At 40.0% G+C, this 26,511-nt stretch overlaps 1 protein-coding gene across 11 annotated transcripts in view; it reads right to left on the bottom strand.

Moving 5' to 3' along the window:
- ST6GALNAC3 (ST6 N-acetylgalactosaminide alpha-2,6-sialyltransferase 3) overlaps window positions 1–26,511 on the bottom strand; it is a 514,884-nt gene that overhangs the window by 286,046 nt on the left and 202,327 nt on the right. For 10 of the 11 annotated variants that reach the window (XM_045801991.2, XM_045801995.2, XM_045801992.2 and 7 more), the window contains one exon: window positions 4,885–5,079. In XM_045801991.2, the coding sequence (XP_045657947.1) occupies window positions 4,885–5,079 (195 nt within the window). Of the gene's footprint in view, window positions 1–4,884; window positions 5,080–16,553; window positions 16,861–26,511 lie in introns of those variants that run through there. The other variant, XM_087866014.1, reaches the window with a different exon arrangement.

Genomic DNA, 26,511 nt, shown 5'->3' with positions numbered 1-26,511 from the left:
TTCATTTGCATATAATTGCTCTCAATATACTTATGAAAAACCCAAAGCCTATATTCCCAAATATAGAAAACCTATTCATGTCAGCTTTAGTTACATGTGTACATTTATTTGAATCTGTGGAGTGTGTGCTTTTATTGCCAAGAAAGTCAGCTCTGTTCCTTAATTGTTGCTATAACCACAATTCAGGAAATTCTATTGCAACATCAATATGTTATGCACATCTTTAATTAGGCTAGTACGGCCTGTCTGTCACAGCAACTGATCCTAAGTATTCTTATTTAGTCTACTTGAGGCTTTAAAATGTTCTCATTTTTAAAAGAGGCATATTTCGGCCTCATTAAATTGTTAGGCAAATCAATATGCAGCCCTACAACTTGATTGCTATGTTCCAGAAATCCCATGTTTCTTCACTTAGTACATCTTTAGGTACCAGCCGAAAGGGCACTCTTCCACAAATACCAGAACTCCTCTGCAGCTCCAGCATGTTACCTTCTCTTATCAGATGTGAGGGAGACATCTGTCACCCCCACTGATCACCAGGAAGATCTGGCCAGGCATCCTATTGATCGCCAGACCTTGAACCTCTTATCTAGTAGTTAATGCAAATAAGTTGCAGGTTCCTTGCTCTGAGCAATGTATTCACACCAGGTCACCCAACAAAAAAAGACAACACAATGACTAACTCCATGGTCTAGAAACCAAACAGATTCTAGCCTGAAGTTCATTTCCTTCTCTTTCCTCAAAATCTGCCATGATTTCAAACAGGGAGAAACAACTGCTAACTGAATCAAGCCCTATGTATCTTAGTCTTTTATACACCTTCTCTATCCGCCTCAATCAATTAATTTAAAACAAATCATTAACACTTGCATCAAGGAGAAAGCAGAGTTCATGGGTTATTGCCCAGCACTGCAATGGATTTTTTGGAAATACACTGAGTGTCATACACTTTTTACCGTGTCCAAGGTCAAATGACAACACAGTAAGTCTGCCCTAACGCTACAGGTGGGGTCTGACAAATGCAATCCTATTAAAATGGAGAGTTGCATTATTAACACAGTAACAACACTGGAGGGCACATCCGAGCATCTAGTGGGTCAGGAATTAAAGTGGGGTGCAGCGCAGGGGGAGTACAAGGCCTACTGCAAAACCTAAATTATTTTTAAAGATAACCAGAGTTAAGTGTCTGCTTTTGGCAGTCCTAGGATCCTGCTTCTCCCTCTGCCTGCTGCTCCCCTTCCCTGTGCTTTCCCCCTCTCTCTGTGAAATAAATAAATAAAATCTTAAAAAATAATAATAAAACCAGAGAATCAATTTAAGAAATCCAGCTCTCCCCAACATCCACTAAATCTTCAACCTAATTCTGCCACCCCCACCCCCACTTCGTTTTAGACAGTACTGGAGAGATACTCTTTCTCGTAAACATTTTTGCTCATAAAACCTTTGTTTCGTGGCAGCAATGTCTGGTCCAGCTAAAGCATCAGGCAATAAAGCCATCATCGGCAATGATCGTGTTTGCAGATGTTCTAGGTCTAGAAATCATTGCTGGCATGTCTACATGCTCAAAAAATTCTTGGAAGTCTGGTGGTTTCTAGAAAGCTTGTGCTTTCTTCTGAGAAACTTCTGAGAAAACCTCAAGGACCAAGATATTAAAATAAACACATTGGCTTGGTGACCACTTGACTCAGCTAAGCCATGGTTATTGACCCTTCTCCAGATTAAAATACAGTGAAGAGGAACATAGGAGTGGGTGGCTACCTTTGAGGCAAGGTGCAAGCGTCACTACTGAAGATGTTTGTCTCATAATATCAAGTCTACCCCCTATCATTGAAGCTACATGACTTTGGTTCTTGAAGACTTTTTCTTCCTTTATTTAAAGCAAGCCTTATTTAAATGCAACCATCTCTGAGGAGGATTACCTCTGAAGCCATTATCCCGTGAGGACCAGCGCACAGAGCATTTGGGAGGAAGAGTGAAGCATGGACACGGGGGTGGGCGTGGGATGGAACTCTGAGAAGGAAAGATGAAATCAATGAAAAAGGAGGTAGAGGGACACCAAATTTGCTTTCCTCCCAATTTAGCCTACAACTGTTAGACTAAAATTATTTGAGGAAAATCTGTCCTTCCTTTTGGATGTTATTTTATTGTGTTTTCAACTTCCATGCAAAATTTTCTGCTCATCACCTACAATCATGTTACAATATGGACCTCTCCTTCAGTCATGCATAAACTAGAGGAGTAAGTTACCTGTCTGTCTGTTAGTCTCTGCATAGGATGAAATTGCCTATTTTAAATATTTCTAGTTTGTTTTAGATAGCTTAATGCCCATTGTTTCTTTTTAGTTACTTCCCGCTGTTAAATTAGGTGAAATGCTTTGAGTGGTTTCTGGTCAGTATATACCCTCCCTGGGCTCAGAATAGATTTTTTATTTTTTATTTTTTATTTAAAATAGACATGCAAAGAAGTGAAACAAAGTGAATATGTGCTTAATAAATAGGATGTAAATACCCATGTAACTTCCAACTGGATCAAAACATAGGATATTGCAAATATCCCAGACACCCAACCTGATCACAAACTGCACATTTCTCTCCTCACTTCTATGATGATGATTTTCTTCCTCTTTTTTTTTATTTTGTCGTCTTACCTCCTATCTACATCCCAAAGATTCTTGCATCTTTGGTTCAAAGTCATTCTTCCATAGTGTCACACAGAGCTGTGGTTCGTTCATTTTCGCAGCTGTAGCGTATTCCAGTGTATGTAGCACTATTTTAATCTTCTCCTTCTGACAGATAGCTGGGTTGCTGCCAGGTTCTAGCTGTCATGAATGATGCTGCCACACATGCCGTCCCTGCCCCTGGTGCCTGTGCTCTTGAGTGCCTCCAGCGAGCACACCAATGCCTGGACATGCTGGGGCATGGCATATGAAGATCTTCAACTTTATTCTGATAGCAGGAAGCTGTTTCTTCCAAAGTGCTTGTTCCAATTTATATTGCCCATCCTAGTGTATAAGAATTCCTAGTGTTCTAGGGGAACGCCTGGGTGGCTTACTCGGTTGAACGTTGGACTCTTGATTTTAGCTCAGGTCATGATCTCAGGGTTGTGAGATCACACCCCGCATCAGTTGGACCCTGACCTGAGCGTGGAGTCTGCCTCTCTCCCTCTACCCTGGTATTACAATAACTGGTATTACAATAACTTTGATGTTGTTGTCCTTACAGAACTGGCATGCCAACCATGCCTGTGTCCCTCAAAACTTAAAAACTCTTTCCAGTAATCATGCTTCCTCCCAAGATGGACCCTCTGCAGGAGCAAAATAATGATCAATATCATCTGGTAAAGTCATTGTATTAAGAACTACACCAATACTCAAAAAAAAATTTAAAAAGAAAAATATAAATAGAAACTATATCAACAGAATTTTAAAGGTAGCCTTGTTGATGTGACTAATTAAATAAGTGCATTTCAGGTCAGTTTTCCAGTTCTGCTCCAAGATTCAATCCATTAATATTTAGATAAACGAAAGGGTCTTTAACATTTGGTGGGATTTCCCTCATGAGAGTAGTTCTTGAGACACTGTAGTCACATGTTTCATTTTCTACCTGTGACAGGCACTTGTGAGATGATCAACACAATCCAGTAATTATAGAATATTCAGTGATGGCCGAAAATGAAAGTAACGGAAGAGGAGAGTGACACAAACTATTCTCCAAGAGATACATTTTTATATAGGCAATCGATTTATTAGGACACTCAACAAATGCAAGCCATGGACACTTTTTTTAAAAGGAATTTAAAACTAACGAAAGAATAAACATCAAGCAAAGCTTTGTCTTTTTACTATAAAGGTCTAATAAAAAGCCTGTAAATCCTGCAGCTACAGAAACAATTTTCAAAGAATCAAATTAACCAGAAGCAGTGACTCAAGTATGATATTGCCTACAAAAGGGGACAGACCAAGCTAGCTTTCAGTATCCCTCCCTGGATGCTAAGAATAGCTCTCAGGACAGGAGCAGCTAGCTTTCTGCATGTAAGTCTCCTCTCTAGTATCTCTACGAAATGACCTGTCAATGGGATCTGATCCAAAACTCTTCCCAGTGATGTAGACACTCTGATGACTTGTACCCTTGTCGCCAACAACTTCAAACAGACTTGGACTTTGCATCTATGAATATTAACCTCACATTTACCCCACTCTATAGAAACCAATAGTGAAAACAATTGTGTTAACCACTTCTATACACTTCACATATTTTGGGAGGTTCATTATTCTTTACTTCTCTCCAAGATACAAATTCTTGCTTAGAAAAGTGCTACTAGCTCAGTGTAGCATACTTTCTAGCTGTCCATATACTTCCATTCTCTCCTGTACGACCAAATGGCTATGAAGATTTAGAGGTTCAGTGATTACGGGACTTAAATGATTTTAACCCCTTTAAATTTGGAAACTCTTTAAATCCCATTATCTCTGCAGCCATGGAGAATTCTAAAATCAGCTTGGCCTTTCTAGCTCTAGGTCTAAGGATTACAGAGTTTTAAAGAATAGAAATGCTTCTCTGCAGTTCTACAAAGAGCTGTCCCCAACCAGTTCACCTCCAGGAAATAAAGCCAGCCCGTTCCCCAGCCAGTAACTGCTGATCAGAGTTCTGAAATAGAAAGATATGTATGTTCTGTCACAAACCACCAGGAAAACAAGTAATTGCCTCCTCGACTCCACGTGAAGCTAGTGAATCCGAGATTCGATGTAGCGGGGGCCAGCAGACTTCAGACAGGTGTCTGTAAATGTCGAAGAATGAGAAAAGAGCAAATGCCAGGGACCCAAAGAAGCTTAGAGAGGCAAAGAGAGTGAGTTCATGAATCCTAGGAAACCCTCTGAGGTCTTACCTCTTGCGTCCTCACATTTATGTATCCATAGTGAGTTCGAAGGGGCCGCCTATAGCTGTGGGAGAATGGTATCCATTTTGTGCCAGGCTGTCCAAAGCAGTTTAGCAGCAGTGGGAAATTCACTTCATTTACAAGACGCACAACCAGCAGGAAGAGGAACGCTGCTATGAAGCTCACTGCGATCATAGACTTTCTCTACAAAACATTAAAAAAGAATGAATGAATGAACGAATGAATGACTTTCAACCAAAAGTAGTCACAGAAGGAGTTTCCGTTATTTATCTCTCTTTTTCTTTCAAAGGGATCAAAGGACTCTTCACTTAGGATATTTCACTTGGAGACAGAATGTAATCATTTGGTGACCAGGTTGCTCTCGTGAGCCTCTGAGAGCAAGTACAGCAACTTTCTTAGGTTATCTTTCCTTCCATACCTACCCTTCTTTACTTCCCTATATTCCTCAATAATGTCTATTCAATTTTCAAAATGCAAATCAAATATCCCCAACTATAGGAAGCCCTTCTTAACTGCTCAGCTCCCTTCCACCATCATCCCTTCACCCCAACCTATCTACCCTGTAGAAACAAGCAGTCTTGCCACTCCCATACCTTGAAGGCCCTTCTATTGGTGCACACGTTTCATTGTATAATTATTTATATGACTTCTCCTGCATCTAACTGTGACATCCTGGAGAACGAGAATATACTGTCATACTGACCTCTGTATCCCAGGTCCTTAACACGGTACCTTACATATAGTAGGCGTCCAAGAAACATTTGAGTGAATCAATGAATGAATGAATGGATGGATGGATTTTTCACATCCTTGCAGACACTTTACCAACAATGACTTTGTTTCTTTATCTAGCACCCACGACAGGGAGGAATCTTTGCCTGTGCCAAAGGATATACAAAAGTAGGACTCAAAAAGCTCAGAATTTGAGTAAGACAAAAACCATGCCAAGCAGCGTAAGAACATCCCTGTAAACGTGTTGCTATGGAGCAAGAGCAGGAGCCACGGCGTCTGGCTGGGGTGGGGGAAAGCAGGGATGTGGTTGAGATTGAGCCAGATAAAATGCATGAGTTTTTTTCAGTAGAGATGTGTGAGTGAAGCTTTCCAGGTAGAGGGAACAGAGCAAGGAGACAAAAAAACATGGGGTTATTCATAGCTACATCGCACTTTGTCTTCCGGGGGAACAGAGGAGGAGAAAAAGCTGGAAACAAATGATAACTTGATGCACTGCCTGAAAGACCAAGCTGAGAAGTCTACTGAGTTTGCTAGGTGATGGAAAACCAAAGGAGGTTTTGTTTGTTTGCTTGTTTAATGTTTTAAAGGTGACTTGTAAGTTATAATCGCACATCAGTGCTGAAGATGTTTTAGAGCAGGGAGACACTAAAGCCAGGCAGCAACTCACAGGAGGCTACTCCACTGGCTCAGACAAAAGTAATGAGGGATGGGAACTACAGCAGTGGCAAGGGGAATACAAGGGTAGGAAAAGATATGAGAAACTCCATGTAGGTGATAGGCAGAGACCGTGGCTCCTGATTGGATAGAGGTGCAGATGGAAAATTCAGAGATGCCTGAGAGTTCGAGTCTAGGTAACTGCAAAAATCCTGGTCCTACCAAGAGAAACCAGAGTGATCAGAGCAAGAACCGATGTAAAAGAGTAAGAGGATAAAGCCCTTGTCTTTCAAAGTCCTAGTTTTCATCCAGATGGTGGGTCATCTGAATGGAGCCACTCAGGAGTCAGGTGGAAGGTCAAGTCTAGAGCAAAAAGAAAGAGCAGAGCGGAGGAGGGCAGATGTGATGAGCAACTCTGCCTTGAAGTCCAGGGTGAAGACACAATGAGATATTCCTCCATGAAGCTGGGCATGGCCCTTGATTCTTCTTCAAACTTAAGGGAAGCCAAATAACTTTTCAGGAACGACTGGATATGTGTTGTGTTTCCAGCTTACCACTTCCTGGTGAAATAAGCTTCTTTTTGCTCTTCACAGAGCGTCCCAAAGGAGAAAAGAAACCCAAAGCCGAACCCTGTCCCTCCCTGGGCCACAGTCACAGTCTCTGCAAGGACAGTGGAATAAGCCTCCAGAAGCCAGAGACCCCAAAGGAAGTCTTCACTCTTGCTCAGCTCCCATAATTTACAAAAGCCCCATCCCTCTGTCTAGCCAGCCTGATTTTCCAATCACCTGAAAGTCCCTTGAGTTCTGCCTCCTCAAAACCCCTTATCTCACCACTAACTATCACCGCCTTACCTCATTTAAGCTTCTAATCATGAAAAACTGTTTTAATTTGCTCCTCTGTGGAATCATTATGTCCACAACATTGCCATGTGTCAAGGTAACAGCTTAAATGAGGTGATGGATCTTACAAGTTTAAAGGGACACAGACCAGAACAGATGGCTAAATAAAAGCAAAGAGGCCAGTCACCCATTAAGTAAACAGGTAAGAACCTTTTTTTACTGCCGTCCGGTAGCTTGCTGCAAAACAGCAGTTTTCTTTGAAGGAGACCCAGATGGGATTTGTGCCTTTGTCTATTCCAGAGCTCGGCAGGGCTCTGTGGTTCTCCTGCTTGCTGCACTGCATTGCATGGCTGGGGGTTTGGGGACAAAGGCACAGAGGGCCTTTCTGAATTCGCTGATCTCGCGTAACCACATACACACAATGCATACATGAGAGGAAAATAAATCAACCATTTGGAGAGAAACTTCAATATGGAATGAAATCACAGTTGTAAGAGTTCGCTCCCTAGTAATCCATGTCTGCCTCCCATGTTTTATCAAAGGGAACCAAGTAATGAGCACAGAGAGGATGAGGGGAGCAAATGGAGAGTAGAAGCCAGACAGACTCCTCTGTGCTTGACCTGGAATCATATTCTGCAGTGGGCAGAGGTGTTCCTTTCATAGCTCAGGCTTTGCCTGGACCAGATTCTTTGCTTTCTTTATGTTTCAATATTCTTCTTTAACATGAAAGCATTCTCAGAGTGCTGATATAAAACCACCCTGAAATTTCACTAGAAAAGGTATAATTTCAAGCACATTCTGTACTTCAGACAGCAAGGACAACAGGACGCCACACTGACACGCATCCTTCTAGCAGTCATTCCTGCCAAATCATGACCTTGAACTTTAGCAATTACAATAAAGCCCGTGGATGAGGCTTTTGGAAGTCTACCATACCAGAATGCAGTGAGAATGTGTTTGCGTTTGTGGGCGGGATGTGGGAGTTGGGGAAGTAACAAAATACTAATACATATGATATATAGGAATGTATTTACTCCTCTAATTCTCTCACTGAGCCCATGCCCTGTACAGACTTGGTGAGGGGCTGAAAAGCAGAAATAAAACCCTAAAAGACATAAAATGATGCCTCCAAAGAGTCACAGCTTCGTGCAAATGGCCAATAAACAGAATGGTAAAATGCCACATATCATGTGGTATGTGCCGGCCCAGGGGAAGCGGGAAGGGCTGTGCATGGGACAGTTCGGGGAATGCTTGTTTGGGGAGGCAGTATTCAAATGGAGTCCTGAAGAATGAGGAGTTAGACAAGTGAAGATGGGAAGGGCATTCCAGGCAGAGGGAACAGCACAGACTAAGGCCTTAAATTGGTCAGCAACCTGCAAATGATTTGGTAAAGAATACACAGACTGTATGTGGTGGGAGATGATGGTAGGTAAGTAGACAGGATTCGAATTCAAACACAAAAAATAGTAAGCCAAATACATTCAGTCAGATGCAATTATCTGTCCCATCCACCTTACATTAGGATAACGAAAGGGTAAATGCATAAAAGTGCTATGCTTTATGGTTCTAAAACTTTCTTCACTCTCCAATCAAGTGAAAATGTATCCATCACGTCATCTTATTTGAAACTGCCATCTAGCACACCACAATGCCTTGTTTCCAGTTACTTAAGTTTATTCCATCAGTGACTTATCCAAGCAATTGTTTGGAGTCCAGCAACACTCAGCAAAGTAGAAGACTCTACTTATTTCTCTGCTCAATGGCTAACAATCTGTTTATGGAAGTGATCCCTGCTGTCTTTACTGAAATAATTGGGGCATCTCCAAAATCCAACAACCAGCAACTATGTAAAAAAAACAAACAAACAAACAAACAAACAAAACAAAACAAAAAAAACAATTAAGTACTCATCAAGTTTATAAAAGACTCGATTTGACAAACTTTTCATACTGCAAAAATAGGCATTAAATTTAATAGGTCATTCCTCTAAGATCAGAAGTATGAACTTTAGGGGCATCTGGCTGACTCAGTCAGTAGAGCATGTGCCTCTCAATCTCAGAGTCGTGAGTTCAAGCCCTGCACTTGGCACACAGCCTACTTAAAAAAAAAAAAAAAAAGTATGAACTTAAAATAAAATAATACAACGGGTGGAAAACTCACCGTTCTGGCACACAGTGAGTACTCAAAAATGGGAGATGTTATCATTATAACTACTAATTGTCAGAGCCTTGTTGGCCATTAGCCAGTTGGTAAGAACTGGCCAGCCCATGTGAATGCATGATAAAAACTTGGAGATATCTTTTCTCAAATATTCCAAGCAGCTGCACTGCCTTGAACTATTCTGTGAAACTTATCCACACAAGCTCTGAGAGAATGTCACTGTGCCCAAATAGAGCTGATGAATTGCTTCAGGGAAAGCTTTCTCCTTCTTTGTTCCTCATTTTGGGCAAGTCTGAAGGGGCCTTTAACAGCTGAGACATTTAGAATTTAATCCCCTCTGTGCTGCAAAAATATGCATCAGAAATGTGGCATTCCAGTTGCTTGCTCTTTAGAGTTGGAATATCATTTATCAGACTTATAGCAGAAATACCTATTTCAAAATAAAACCCACAGAGAATTCATGATTTAGGGAGAAAACAATTGCAAATATTTGTACCTAGCAAATTTGCAAGCTATATTAACGTTCATAGGTTTTTATTCTTTCCACCACAGAATTAGTCTTTAACCTCGGCATAAAGTCTTTACTTTTTAATTTAGTCAGTTACTAGATTTTTTGTTTCTTTTTCATAAATGATTAACAAAGGTATAAAGCTGTATTTTTCCATTTAAATAGTATTATTTAGTTACCAAAGTAGTTGCTTTCCAGGGTAAAACTGTATATATTTTTGTCCATATGCTGTCATTCATCTAATAATAAATATCTGTATTGATTGATTATTTATATCAGTGCTTAAACCCCTCACACATTGATGAGTGCCTACCCATTACATATTTGTGACCTTATCAAATACAAATTCTTCTCTAATATAGAAAATTGTATCATCAATTTAATTCTACCTTGTGTCATTGGCCAAGCTCCTAGTGTGGTTCTCCCAAAATACAATACAGCTTCTTCTCATTTGTATAAGGATGAATTAGCAAAGCTCAGAGTATACAGATAAAATCTTCATTTGTTTTGTTATCTATTGAGTCAACAAACTGGATCCTGCTTATTAAACTACAGTGAACTCTGGGGAAAACATCACCCATTTGTTGGGAGGGAGGTGAGGAAAGGGAGGTAGTAACAGGGGGCCAGACCTAAATCAGTAGAGCCCATACTTAGGCAGCATAGCTGGTGACAGACTCATTGAGGTCATCAAGAAGGGGGTAGTGAATGTCAAACAAGGTCAACATAAGAGAATAAGGAGCATTTCAGAATCCACAAAGCTGCTGAAGAAAATGTGATGATCTAAAAGAAATACATTTTGGGAGTAGGCTTTGAGGAGGGCAGAAGGAGTACAGCTAGAGAGGCAGAAAGGGATCTGACTATGGACGGTCTTGTACTTCATGCCAAGGAGTCTGGACTTACACCCTAGAATCCAAAGAAGAGATCTAAGTGTGAGATAGACAGAATCAGATTTGATTTTGGGAAACTCACTCTGGACATGGTGTGGTCAATGAATGAGGAGGTGGGAAAGACCCTCTTGGGAAAGATAATGACAAGAGCAACATGGACCACTTCATCAGGTATCACTAACAGATGTTCAATTCTCAATTTGAAAACTGCAATTGTTACTTTTGGTGACTGGCTTTTCTTCTCCTAGTAGGGCACTAGGATTAAAGTCCAGACATAGTATATATGTATAAACATTCATCATAGTCTTAATAGAAGATAATATTTAGTGAGTGTTATTAGTTGAAGAAATGCTTCTGTAATCCTCATTTTCCAGACAAAGAAAGAGAGATGTAGAGAGTTTGAGAGACTTGTCCAAGGTCACAGAGCAAGAAAATAATAAACACGGGTATTTAACTCAGATATTCCGACTCCAAAGCCTGTGATCTTGTGTATGAATTAACTAAGTTGTTAATTTTACTCATACCAAAGGGAACACTCTTAGGGGACTGGTTCAGAAATTTTAAAAACTGGTACTAACCCTAAGTAGATTTTGTAATACGTTTTGTCAATAAACAAAATAATTCATATGGAAAATTAAGTGGCTGATCTGAAGCACGATAATTATATTTACCTCAAAATCAGTAATTTGTGGGCAAATTTAATTCTGGCTTTATTCCCAGTACTAAAAAGACAACTTCAGGGTCCCATTGGTTAGCACTCAGGGAAAATAAAGCAATTATTCTTCTACTTCTGCTAGAGAGTATTAGGTCCCCTTTGTCAATCAATAGTATGGAGTCCTATTACCGTAGTTTCCAGGAACCAACATGATCAAATGGACATGTCTTCCTTTCTTAGCACCACAATTCTGCAGTCCTTCTATTCAATGAAGATGCAGCGAAAACAGCATAATGCTGATGGTTTCATTAAAAAAAAAATAAGTAGTACACAACCTTCAATATGGTGACCTGCTTTAAGAATTTGGAACCCATGTCAACATGTCACCATCAACACAGGTACAGTCCATACTGAATTACAGATGCAACAAACAAAAACCAAGGCAAGAGAGTTCTCAGGGGCACCACGGTCATACATGATCCTGTGCAAAGTCCTAGGGAGAAATCACAGGTGGCCAAAATTTCTTCAGGGACTTTTTGCCCAATGGAGACTCCCTATCGTTGCAAACACTCTAGAGAAGTTCAAGTTCACATGAGCACTATCACACTGAACTTTCTAGCACTTATATTAAAACCATAATGAAAACTGTCAATGGATATTTTATATGCTACACATCTTTCTTATTTGAGGAGGGGACTTAGGTTTTCCTGTCCTGATTTGATTTTCAGACTGCTACAATATCAAATGAAAACAATCATGGCTACATTGACTGAGTTCGTTTCATTTTGAAAAATTATATAAAACCAGTTTATCTCATTTTGCCTTTCATCTTTATCATACTGCTTCAGCATATGTCCTTTCACGTGGCAGAAAGGAATCAAAATTCTTCAGAAACACAAGATAGAGCTGAAGATTGGTACTGAGTATGTAGAATGAAGGAGCCCAGAAAGCAAAGTCTCTCAGTGTGGCTGTGCAGATAGACACAGAGAAATTTAATCCAGAGGGCCAGTTCTCATGATTAAGAACATCAGAGATCGGGACAGATAGCCCTGAAGTTACTTCTTTTTTTCATTACATTCTTGAACTTAGGGGAACAAATATCTTCCAGTCTGCCTGTTGTTGTCTCTCTGTACCCCTGGCATTCTGTAGAGGGAAGAGAGGTGCTAACTAACCAGAGATGATGAAGATACTTAGGTAACCAGCCTGGGTGATTTTGTTTATTCTCTGCCACCTTACAGAACACTGGCCTTTGTCTGGTTTCTGCAAATACCTGCTTGGCATCTTTTACTCTTACAGAGATGAGTTTGTCTCTTAGAATCCAATTCTTACTTTCAAGGTGTTCAGGACAAAGAAGTGGAATATAAGGATAAATTCTGGTGATCCTGGTGTCATTAGGGAGGGAGTCATCCCCACAGGCATCATGATAATGATGAAAATGACAACCATGAAGACGATGATGGGACCCTTTATTTTTCTGTGAATTGATGCGATGTTGATATCGTACAGCATATATCTTTGAACACCCTCTCAGACCTGTCACCCACATGATTCTCCCTATAACCAGTGAAGTAGGAAGGGAAGTGTGGATGCTTGGAGGTCTCCTGTCCCATCTGTCATTTCATCCCTCCCTATTTCAGGCTGGCATCTCAACATTCTCTAAAGTCCTTTTGCTACCCAGTTTCCCGTCACTTTGTCCAGACTGCTTCTTACTGCACCTTGCTATTTTCTACCATTCTCATCTCTACAAGTGCAAATTTAACTCAGCTCAAAGGGCATTTCCTCCTTAAAGCCTGTAACCCTCTCTGGCTTCTAGGTGGCCAATGACAGTGAGGTGAGATGGGATGGATAGAGAAGGAAGATCAAGGAAAGAGGATAGGAGGAGGAGAATGAAAAGGAGGGGCGGGAAGGGAAAGGTTCCCCTATAATTTTTGTTTGTAATAATTCATTAAGGGGTGCCTGGGTGGCTCAGGTCAAGATCTCAGAGTCATGAGATCAAGTCCTATGTTGGGGTCCATGCTGGGTGTGGAATCTGCTTAGGATTCTCTCTCTCCTTCTGTCCCTCCCTGCCCCACTCACTCTCTTTCTCTCTCTCTCTCTCTCAAAAAAAAAAAAAAAAAAAAGAAGAAAGAAAAGAATTCCTTGAGAACGTGAATAAAGTCTGAGAAACATCTCAGGCAGCATTAAGCACAACATCTTGAATTTGGGAGATATTCAGTAAATATGTGTGGAAGAAATAAAAGAATGAAGGAGACAAGGAAGGGTAGAGGATTAAAAATTATTCTCTTCTAAATTCAAGTGGTAAATTATCTGAAAAGTTTCAGATCGGATCATTAGGGGAATTACGTTTTCTATGAATCAAATCATTCTTTTTTCCTCTTAATTTACCTCACTTGGACATTTCTGTGTAGATTTGATGTGGGCATGGTGGGCGGTGGGGGGAAAGGGTTAGGATGGGGGAATATAAAGTGAAGTAAGAAGAATCTGAGTATTCTGAGAATTGATTTGAGGTTCCTGGTAGAACTTGCAGATCTGAATGGTAGTAAACCTGCTTAGAACAACATCCTTTATCCGATACATAATAAAAAGATTTGACGAATTCACATTTTTTAGAAAACCAACTCTTGTCTGAGGATAACACTTAAAACATGAATCCCGGGGCACCTGGGTGGCACAGTCATTAAGCATCTGCCTTCGGCTCAGGGCGTGATCCCAGAGTTCTGGGATCGAGTCCCACATCAGGCTTCTCCGCTGGGAGCCTGCTTCTTCCTCTCCCACTCCCCTGCCTGTGTTCCCTCTCTCGCTGGCTGTCTCTGTCAAATAAATTAAAAAAAAAAAATCTTAAAAAAAAAAAAAAACACATTAATCCCACACCAGGGAATGAGAAGTGGGTAACAAAAGGATACCCTGTCCTAGTAATAAGGACAATGGCACATTTTCTGAGGGGAGGGACTCGCAACAGTCTGCTGTGTGCTCAGCAAGGGCTTTACAGGGATGAAACGGATTCTCACCAGCAGCCTATCTGCAGACTCAGGGTGGTCAAGTAACACTAAGTAAGTCAATGTATGTCACCTTGGGCATGTTGCTCTTAACCTCTTTGTGCCTCCGTGCCAATTTCTTACTTGAAATTGGAGAAACAGTACCTACCTAATATGATCGCTAACAGTTTAAATGATTTACTACATATGAAGAACCCCAAAAGCACTGCCTGGCAAAGGGAAAGTGCTCAGTAAATGTTACCTCTTCTTAACAGTTATTTCATCAACTCTGAGATACCATCAATTGTTATCGTTAGATACATGGTTACTCTAAATACAGTAGGAAAGAAAAGCAAGATGGGGAGTCTAATAATAGACCTCTGCAAAAAGCTAAGACGCCAAAATGCTATTTCCTTAAAGTTCGAATATCCCAGAAATAAAGCTGCCATTCAGAATGGCACAGCAAGAGAAGAGAAAGGAAAAATAATCTCCCCTGAGAATTCGAACCACAAGCAGGTACTCATGCAGGTTTTTGATACAAGTTCACACTACCGGTGTGATTCAAGAAAAATCTTAGTAAATAATTCAATTTAAAGTGGTCTCAGGTTGGCAGTATCCCCAGGTGACCATTTGAAACAACGCAAATCCTATCTGGGAGAATTTAACTTCGTTGCAGGCTGGTAGTGACTGCAAGGTAGTATTGAGAATACAGGCAGCTCACTCTCAGACGTGTGGAAAAAACATAGTAAAATCAATGAAGTCTGGTGGTATCAAAGTCATCGTCATCACTATGATCATCATCATCATCATTCTAGAGAACAAAGAGAATCGGGAATGGGACCTGGATTATTCTAAACACCTATCCCTTACCCTGTGTTTTAAAGGAGCCTTAACCACAAGTCCACAAAGAAAGAATAACAATGAGCCCTGAAGTTGCTTGGAACATTGGAATTCACCAACATAGAAGCCTTTTCGGTTTTTTTTCTTCTTTTTGAAATTGCACAAGTTAAAAAATATTTTTTTTAAAGCCTTCTTTTTTTGAACATATTTCGATGACCCTGGGCACGTATGCATGTCATACCACATCTCCATGCACAGATGTCAACTGTGGCACCTCCCGGCATCTCTCTAAGGAATAGACACTGTCCTCTTGTAGGTCAAAGCAGAGCCCTGGCAGAGGAACACACATATTCAAAAGTCTTTGCTGAACACAAGTAGAGTTTTGCCAGAGCACAGGTCTCATGGTAATAATAAATTGTACTGTGCCAAGAACACTTGAATTTCTAAGTAAGACAGTTTTCCTATCGATTCTGGGTTTAATATTGCATTGGCAGTAATTTGAATCGCTCATGCAACATAAAGCATATTAGTTTATTACTTATAGTCTCCTGTGCTAGAATAGCAAAGGCAGAAAGATCTCCACTGTTAAGCAGAAGCCTGGAAATACACGCACGATGTCTGTTATCAGTGAGTCTTTGATCTATATTATTATCATACACAGATCAGTCAATGCCATATTTCCAACAGCACACAAGCCTTCTCTATTTAGATGTCCCAGAGGCAACTCAAATTTAATAGCCCAAATCCAAACTGATGATATCCTCCCTCCCCAATCCACTCTTCCTCATCTACCCTGTCCTTCTAAAAAGCTACCACTAAAGTTACTTTAGAGCCCCAGTAACTAAAAGCTCACCCTACTTAGCTATATGACTTTGAGCATCTTAATTTTCTTTGTCCATGTTCCTCATCTGTAAAATCTTCAAGTCATTGTGAAAATAAATAATGAGATAATGCGTAAAGGACCTAGCTTAGTGCCCAGCACATAGCAGGCAATCAATGAGCATTAATTTCCTTAGTTTCTCCACTTATTAGATCCCCTGCCCAAGTTACTCTGCCTTCCAGGAATGTCTTCTTCTTTCCTTTCTCTGTGAGGAAAACTGATAGTTATTCTTCAATACTAAATCTAAGCATCATCTCCTGTGAAATGGTCCTGACCCTCCAGGAAGATTTAAGAGCACTTTGTTCTGAAGCATGTTTCAGATCATATGGTAATTATTTGATTGCCCATCCCCCTCCATCATTCAACCAAATTCAGAAAACACATGCCCCCCCCCCCCGCATTCTCCGCAGACATTGCTAATCAACCCCAGCACCATTTCCCCCTGAGTTAGGATGCAACTTCAGAATCCTATCAACACAGTGTTCCAGGCAGTAGTGGTCTTCATCAATTCGACCTCGTATATTTACCTCTGTAGCACAAGACAAGTAGCAGCTTGAGGCCAGAACTATGCCTTGATAAGTCCGTAACCAAGGTGACCACAGGTAAGGCTGTTATCCTCTCTGGGCCTTGATTTCTTCATCTGTAAGATGGAATGTCTTTAGGATCCTAGATGACTCACGAAGGATCCAATCCCTCATGTCTAATGACAATGTAATGAGGACCCAGGGACCCTGACTGGCCAGAGCTTGTGTCACTATGAGTGAGGCTTACAGCATGGCTGTGTACATGGCCCCACGCTTGGTCAAGGCCCATTTCTTTTTTTTTTTTTTTTTTAATTATTATTTATTTATTTGACAGAGACAGAGACAGCCAGCGAGAGAGGGAACACAAGCAGGGGGAGTGGGAGAGGAAGAAGCAGGCTCCTAGCGGAGGAGCCTGATGTGGGGCTCGATCCCACAACGCCGGGATCACGCCCTGAGCCGAAGGCAGACGCTTAACGACTGCGCCACCCAGGCGCCCATTGGTCAAGGCCCATTTCTTATCATAGAGTTAGGCATGCCTTCAGAGACGCGCAAATTGAACCCCGTGTCTATGTAATTGAAATAGAAATGGGGTGAGAATTTGTGATCTTTCAACTTGGTAGATAGCAGCTGCCACTTACCAAAGCCTACCTGATTGCAGCTATTTTGCACCTGCTGAGAAAAAGTTTGCAGCAAAAGAGATTATTTCCTTTTTAACCCTTATCTGAACAGAAGCTTCCATATTTTTTCACCCAGTTGTATAGAATAGAATCAGGTTCGGTCTCTCATACATATACAGGCGGAAGGGTTAACACACCTGGTCACACCACCCCCACTAAGCCCCAGCACTCCCAACAGGAGTTTTAAAACTGGGAGTTCAGTTTGTTGAAAATCTGAAATCAAAGCAAGGAGAGTATGAAAATTTTCATTTCTGTGCATATTTCTTAAAATAAGAAAATGTCTGTTTTTGTATCTTATACGTGGCTGCATAAAGATGAAGATTTCTCTGGAGATTATTTGTTCGTTCTACAAGTCAAACATTCAGATTTGTTCAGTAAACATTATCATAAAAAATATTCCCAAAGGTAGTCCCAAGGGAAGACTTACCAATAAATACATGTGAAGAAACAAAGGCCATTCCTCAAAATTTAGAAACATTCAGTTGACAGGAGTTAACTTGTGCGAGGTCTTAATATTTTAACTAAAATCTCAGCTCCGGTACCCAAGATCCAGCCCAGGTGGGTATTCTTTCGCCAGAATTAAGTCCCAAGGATTGAACTTGCACAACCACTACAGGGCTTGGCCCACGGTACACTGAATGTCCCCTGCATATCTCTGTGCATTGTTGCGATGGCTGGCTTAATATCTCTTTCCCTGCTAGGCCGTGAGTTCTTGAAAAGCAGAAGCTCTATCTGTCTTGTTCCCTAACGCTTCCCCATTGGCAAAAGCAGCCAAGCCAGACGTCTTGTGGACACAAACCTTGAAAACACATGAATAATCTGTGAACAGTCCTAAAAGGCCAAGTGAGGGCGGCATGGTTCACCGCCTTGAACCATGTGTCTATGGGCCTGCCCAGCCACAAGGGCAAGGCCACCTCCGTAGTCTAGTCTATTCTCAAGCGCCTAACCACCAATTCATAAGGCGATGCTGAGGAAACACACATTGCCTGTTCACTTAACAATATTTACCAAATTTGTTTGGTAATTTCCCAAAGCGCAAAGATTGGCCCATAATCTTAGCACATTGTGATATCTCCTTGCATTTTGTTACTTTTAGGCAGTATTTTGAAAATCAGGTTTTGCTTCTGATTTTAACAAAGGCTTTTCTTCCTGAGCAAAAGAGATGAGCAGTTCAGCAAGATAGGGCAGCTTTTATCTGCAAAAAATCTGCCTTTCAGCAGAGCAGACAATATGAGCAAAACGGAGGGAAACACATTAAATATTTCCTATATGTGAATTGTGATTCTCTTCTCCCGTGGGATGTGCAAGTGGCAAGATAGTTTATTCCCGTGTGGCTCTGATAGCAGGTCCTGAATACTCTGAATATATCACTTTTATTGCCTTTTATATTGAATTACTGTGAAAGAAAAAATACTTTTGTGAGAATTCAAAATCAAAATACTTTAGGAGCTTTTAGAATCCACCTCCAGGACATAAAGAAAAGCTTAAGAAAACAAATATTTCAGTTCTGCTAAGGGATACTAGATACCACTCCCACTGAGCGAGGGCCCCTTCACAGAAAGGGAGACGTTATCAAATATTTATGCTGACTTTCAGGGAAAATGGTAAGTGTTCTATTTGGGGTTCAGGTACTCTCAGTCCTGTCCCTGCTGCTTTAGAACTTGCCACGTAATGGGACAAAATTTGCCCCAGGGAGCTCTGACCTATAACATTTCGGCCCTGCTTGTTCCTTCTGAAACCTGGCTTAAGATGCCTCCTAACAGCGTTTTTCACTAGAAATCTCAACTCTCCATGATCCATTCATCGTAAAGGTTCTTGTTCAAGATACACCATTTCTTATTTTTTCAGATACATTTTTGGTAGATTTCCTCTTTTTTCCATGCAATCAAGAACTCCACAAACCAAAATAAGTTGTTTCCATCACTTTCATTCCAAGCTTGTCATTTTCTATTTAGGTGAGAGAAGGTTGTCTGTAGGCTATAGGGTAAGATAAAGTCCAAGTGGCTCAGCATGAGATAAAAATCCCTTTATGATCTGACCTCTATTTGTCCAGCTGAGCCCTCAGCCTCCCCAAGTTCATACTTCATACTTTAGCTAGAGTGAGCATCTCATGGTTTTTGGAAGATTCCATGCTTTTTTGATGGCTTCATACATGGTATAGTTCCTTCTACCTAAAATTTCAGTTCACTTGGGACGCCTGGGTGGCTGAGTCGGTTAAACCTCTGCCTTAGGCTCAGGTCATGATCTCAAGGTCCTGGGATCCAGTCCTGCATCGGGCTCCCTGCTCAGCAGGGAGTCTGCTTCTGCTTCTCCCTCTCACTCTCCCTCTGTACACACACAAGCTCTCTCTCTCTCTCTCTCTCTCAAATAAACAGAATCTTCAAAAAATAAAAATAAAATTTCAGTTCAGAAAAATTAAAAAAAAAATCTGTCTTTAGACACCAAAAAAAAACTTCACCTCCTCTCGGACATTTCCCCTAGCCTTTCTATTATCTTATCAGGAAATTAGTCCCTAAATTCTTGGGGAGTTCATAGTCAGAGAATAGATGGATGGATGGAAAGATAGAACAAACAAAGTTAAATACAAAACAATTTTTATATACATAAAATTTGTATCGACACAGTCATGTTATAATTGTAGTACCACTAATTCAGCACCTACTAGCACTTGGAATTATACTGGGCCCTTTGCACACACTTCCTCTAACATTAACAACTGCAATGCATGTTAATACTTTTATTCCCTGTTTCATAGTTGAAGAAACTTTTGGCCAAAGGGGATAAATGACGTGCCCAGGATAATAGCTAAAAAGTCATAATTAACGTCAAGATGCAAACCAGACTGTCCAAGAAGCTAGTGATCTTTGCATTATGCCTCAAGAATATCTTATCTCATGGTCCTGTAATTATTTAGTTATATACCTGTCTACTCCATTAGATTACAATGCCTTGGAGGAAAGAACTACATTTTGGACCCTCGTCCTGAACTCACTGTCTGGCACATATTAGGTGCTAAGAAATGGTGAATTGATAAATTAAATGAATATAATAATTTGCCTCTGTGCTTTTCAGGTGAAAAATATTTATTATAAGTGGAAATCAAGATGCTTATGTATCTCTTGATGTTTTGTTTTAATCATTTTCAAGAGGCAATGGTAGTCAAAAGAAAAGATGATTTGGAGATAGAGAGACTATGGTCTACTCTCATCTCCACACTGAACGGATTAGTGCCTATCTACAGATTTCTAAACTGTAAAATGGATATTATAAGAGCCCCTTTTTCACAGATTTATAGGGTTTAACTCTGATAAAGCTTATAAAAAGCCCTATCTTCATAAACACCAAAGTTCCATACAAATGTTGACTAATGCTGATCATCAACTACAGAAGATAATTTTCCTCAAAGAATATTTGTTTTAAAATATTACTTGTGTAACAAGAAAAATGAGGGCTAAAGAGATTTAATATTTTCTACAAATCAATACACATTTACTGAGCGTCAACACCATGCTTGTATGGGGTCTTGAGTTCAGTCTGTTCTCCTAAAAGAAATTTGATGGTGGCAGAAAAGAAGGAGAAAACTAAAATAACTTGATATCTTTCTCATTAAGATTGAAATTCTACAAGGGCAAGAACTGTGTTTTTGTTGCCAATACATCATCTAAGTATTATATTTGGTATACAGAATATTGGTGCTCAATGAACATTTGTTGCATATACACTCAGGGTTCTCTGTTTAGTAAAATACCATCATGGATAAAGGTTTCTAAGATAAGGCATGGTCTGGAAATGGAGGGTAAAAGCAAAGAGAAAAATCAATTTTCTATATAGAAAGCAACAGGAATTTTTTTTTAAGGTTATTTATTTGAGAGTGTGTGCGGTGGGCGGGGGGAGACAGAGAGAGAAAGAGAATCTCCAGCAGACTCCCTGATGAGCAGAGAAACCCACACTGGATTCGATCCCATGACCTTGAGATCATGACCTGAGCTGAAATCAAGAGTCAGATGCTTAACCAACTGAGCCACCCAGGCGCCCCGAGCAACAGGAATTTCAGAAGGAAACTTGCAACAGGAGAGGAAGAAAAGGATAACAAATGAAAAGCAGCCCAGGAAAGGAAGAGCAAGCCAGGGCCTCTGTGGGGTGACCAAAAAACATTTCTTTGGAAAGAAAAGACAACTCCTGAACTTTAATCATCTAGTGATATTACAATTCAAAGCATTTTGCTCCATGAAAATGTATTTTCTCCCTCCCCACAACACACACCCATAATTTCCCCACAGAAATTAGCTCTGGTGACCAGGTTTTATGCTCTGTCCTCTAATTCCACCTCTCTGGAGCTTACCCTAGTGAGCTAACTGCAGACACTAAAGAAACGTAGGTTGGCTCCTAGACAAGTACACTTTACCTTTCTGACCCTGCAATCTGGAAAATAGTAACCTAGTGCTTCTCATGCTAACAGTGAGCACTGAAAAAAGAAATATACATTGTGTATTTGACACATAGTGAGTGTTTCCAAATGTCTATTCCCCTCCCTGCTCCTATCCTCTGTCTATTCATCCTACATCATGAGACCAACACTCTGTAACTCTGTAACTCAGTGTAGCAGAGGTGGGAACACACATAGGCACACACTCAGACTCAAAACACCTCACATTTTACCAAATGCAATAGTACTGGAGTCCAACATCTCCAAAGAATAATACACTTGGTAGAACATTCTGCGAGTTTCTAACTACAAAGGCCCGTGCTGGTAGCACCTTGAAATACCACCTTTGGATCTCTTTAGTTTGAAAATCTTCAAGAAGCTCCAGAAGCTGTTTGATACCAAAGAACATACCTATTTTCATAGCTTTAAACTATAATTGCTAAGGCTCTCCACTGGGGGAAAAAAAAGTCTCAAAAAGAAAGAAAACATCTCAATAAAGGCTTCTGGAGGAAAAAATCTCACACTGGTTTGCAAAATTCTTAACAGAGCTTTCTTCTCACTATGGAGTGGGGAAGCTGCCAGGTAGGGCCGATTTACAATAGGAGGAGCAAGGAAAAAGAATCACAGCGCTCCATAACCTGATCAGGTTTTGACAAGTTGAACATCTTCCCTTCCTCATCACAAATTACGAAATTTTGACTTATTTTACCTTCTAACAGGTGAACCAAATCTATAAAATAAATAGAATCTTCCCAGGACATTTCACTTGCTTAGAGTAATAGGCAAGTGCGTTAAGTTCCCATAAATTAGATGCCTAAATACACCAACTAACAACATGCTACCACATACCCGTCACTCTGCTTCCCTTAAATGGGTTGAACTTGACCTTCAAAGACCTTGAAATACAAAAAAAAAACCAAAAAAACAAAAAAAACTTATTCTTTTCTGACATTTATGAGTGTCTTTTCTGCTTGACTGCCTTTTACCGCCTGGAAATAATAGTGAAAGCATTGTAGACGAACCCAGCTATAAACACTGACAAATAACAGGAAACGTAGACAGTTTTATTCCGGGCAGGTTAGAGCTAATCTAATCAAATCTAATTCCCTCTCTTTCTGTAAGCCTACCACTATGTTCAATTTATTTTTTGATTAGAAGTGCAGTATGATGGTCCTCGTTGGGCTGCAGTTAGACGATACTGAGGTTTACACAAACAAGTCTGATGAAACAACAGATTTTAAGATGGTTTTTTTAGAACACAGTCTCTTATGAAAGGTAAATTCTAAGGAGATTTTTAAGGAAAACTTTTACTCAGTGCTTTTTGACTCTAAAAATTTATGGATTGGCTCTATTCTAACCAATAATAAAATACACCTAAGAGGAAAGTGTTCTTTGGTTCTGGGTTTCAGAGATTTAAGAAAAAAAGCTCTTTGGAAATACTGACTAACAGTAGTAAAGACATTACATTACATTATGTATATTTAAATACTGAATAATGGGAACAGTGAGACTTGTATTTAAAGAATAGTTAGCAATTCGGCCAGCAAGGTACAAAGAGCTATTTTCTTTCCATTGAACAAAGCTATAATCCCTCATCAAAAATGGAGCTCCCTTAGGGAACACAAAGCAAGGAGCCACGGCCCCCTGATGGTTGTGCATAAATGACCAGTTTGCCTTTATGTGAAAAGTTTTCACTGACCAGAAAATTGTTCTGTTTCTCCAACTCCTTTAATTATGGTATAAACCCTATTATGGTACACCCTCCTACCTATACACACACACATGCTTACTTCTCTCTGTAGTGGACCAGTTCTTAGGTAATGCCACCATCACGTTTTAATGTTTTATATTTGGAAACAGAGTTTTACTGATGGTCTCAGAAGAAGAAAGAGGAAAGACCATCATTGTGCTCTATCTTCAAATTAACATTAGTATATGATATGACCTTCGTATAAACACTAGGAAACCCGATAACGATGTTGTACACCTGAAACTAATGTAACATTGTATGTGATCTCTACTTCAATAAAAAAAGTTAATTAAAAAAAAAAAGACTCAGAAACCTTCCACAATATGTTGGGACTTCAACAAGACATTTAATGTTTCTGTATCAAACTTGAGAATGAGGTGAAGAGGGGCAGCTCTTAGTGGTTTGTTACAGAATGAAACATACTCTTACCACATGACCTAGCAGTCACACTCCTTGGTATTTACCCTAAAGATCTGAGAACTTATGTCCACAGAAAAGCTGCACACAGATATTTATAGAAGCTATATTCATAACTGCCAAAACTTGTAAGCAACCAAGACGCCCTTCAATTGGTGAATGGATAAATGAACTGTGGTACATCCAGACCATGGGATATTCAGCACTGAACGGAAATGAGCCATCAAGCTTTCAGAAGACATGGAGGAAACGTAAATATTGCTAAGTGAAAGCAGCCAGTCTGAAAAGGCTACTTACTATACAATTCCAACTCCATGACATTCTGAAAAAGGAAAAACAATGAAGACAGTAAAAAGTTCAGCAGCTGCCAGGAGCTAGGGGAACAAGAGGATGAATAGGTGAAGAACAGAAGATTTTTCGGGCAGTGAAACTACTCCATATGTTACTATAATGGTGGATACGTGTCATTATAAATTTGTCCAAACCCATAGAATGTACAACACCGAGTAAAGCCTAATGTAAACCTTGGACTCTGCGTGATAATGATGTGTCAATGTAGGTTCATCATTTGTAACAAATGTACCATTTGGGTGAGAGATGTCCATAGTGGAGGAGGCTGTGCATGTGTGAGGCCAGAGTGTACGGAACATCCCTGTACATTCAGCTCAATTTTGCTATGAACTTAAAACTGCTCTAAAAAAATTGTCTGTTTAAAAAAAAAGTTGTCATAAAGAAAAAAGGACAACTCCCTTCAGTATCATTTGGGCTTGGTTCTAGTCTGGGTGTTTCTACTAACCAGCTGCGTAGCTCCGGGCTCTTTTGGATTGATTTGGTTTCCTTATACTCAGAGTCGGTAGAGAGTATGAATAGATTTAACATTTTCTAAAGTCATTTTCAGCACCATGTGGAAATTTGTGTAAGCCTAATGATTACACAAGAGGGCTAAACGATAGCTCACTGTCACCCCCGGGGAGAAGAGGGCCTTCCTGGCATGCATCAAAGCATCCACAGTTTTCTGTTACCAGCTTTGTTGGTCAACGCAGCAAAGATATAACATTGTGGCAACAACGCTACTGACAAAATTAGCCAATGAAAAACTCTCAAGAAGGTAGAAAAATGGGTAAAGCCAGGATGATTCAACTTTACAATGATAAATGGGACAGGTTACAAATTCAGCTAAAAAAAAAAAGCCTTTACTCCAATAAAAGATGGGTGGGAACGTTTCCTTGATATTACTTAAAGACAAAAGGACCTGAGGTTTTCGTTGACCAGGAAGTTAAAAATGATTGGCACAGCTGTTAAAGAAAATAATTAATTGAGGGAACTAGAGATTAATCTAGAGCACAGAAAACTGAAGGAGTGATTGAGAATCAAAATACTCACATGGAAGAAGGAGTTGGTATATTGTTTTTTGGGCAAAAGACAGAACTAAATCTGCCAAGTAGAAGCTCAGAAAGGTGGATTTTGACTTCATATAAATAATCATTAACTTCTGTTTCATATATCAGAAAGTTTTTCAAGGGTATTTAATATGTCACAGGCATAATCAAGATGCAGAACTACAGAGACAGGCACAGCCTCATGCTCAAGGGGCTCATAGTCCATGAATAGGCAGGCTTTGAGAGGAAGTGAACATTCCAAAGGAAGAAGGCATGCAAGGGCTTACTGATGATTTTTAAAGGGGCACCTTTACTGAGTCTGAGGGATTTACCAAGTTAAACCTCTTTTTCTTAAGTGTCCATCAATGGATGAATGGATAAAAGAGATGGGGTATATATATACGTACACACACACACACACACGTATATTATTCAGCCATGAGAAAGAAGGAAATCCTGCCATTTGCAACAACACAGATGAATCTAAAGGACATCATGCTAAGTAAAATAAGCCAGACAGAGAAAGACAAATGCTGTATGATTTCATTTTTATGTGGAACCTAAAAAAGAAAAATGAAGTCAAACTCAGAAACAGAGAGTCAAATGGTGGTTATCGGAGGCTAGGGGTGGGTGAAATGGGGAGATGCTGGTCAAACGATACAAGCCATCAGTTACAGGATGAGTAAGTTTTGGGAATCTAACATACAGCATAGTGACTATTTAATAATACTGTATTTTATACTTGAAATTTGCTAAGAGAATAGATCTTAAACGTACACACACACACACACACACACACACACACACTCACGCAGTGGTAACCACGTGAGGTGATGGAGGTGTTAATGAACCTGATTGTGGTAATCATCTCACCCTGTATTTATGTATTAAATCATCACACTGTACAGTTTAAATGTATACACTTTATCAATTACTCAATAAAGCCATGTGGAGAACAACAATTTTTTTTTTCCAACTTGAATTCCGAGCTACTGGTCCAAGGGGTGGCAGGGCATTTTCTTTAAAAATTGTTTTATATGAGCTCATCTTCACGGTACTCACCCCGAGTGTCAGGACTTCAGTCATATGGAGTACTCAGATGAAAAAAGGAGGACTCACAGTTACCAATTCATTCATTCTTTCAACAAATACTTCATAAAGGTCGCTTCAGATCTACCCTGGTAATGTCAAAAGCTCACTAATTTTTCATGAGCATTCCTCAGGACCCAGGTCTCTCAGCACATAATCTCCTACTATACCAAAGTCAACATTTCTAACAAAATACTTTTAAACTGGGATCAAGAATACTTTA

Source organism: Ursus americanus, chromosome 12 (assembly GCF_024610735.1).
Source record: "Ursus americanus isolate L20-20 chromosome 12, mUrsAme1.1.p, whole genome shotgun sequence".
NCBI lineage: Eukaryota > Metazoa > Chordata > Mammalia > Carnivora > Ursidae > Ursus > Ursus americanus.
The sequence above is the reverse complement of the archived record's forward strand: the minus strand, read 5'-3'. Positions and strand labels throughout refer to the sequence as shown.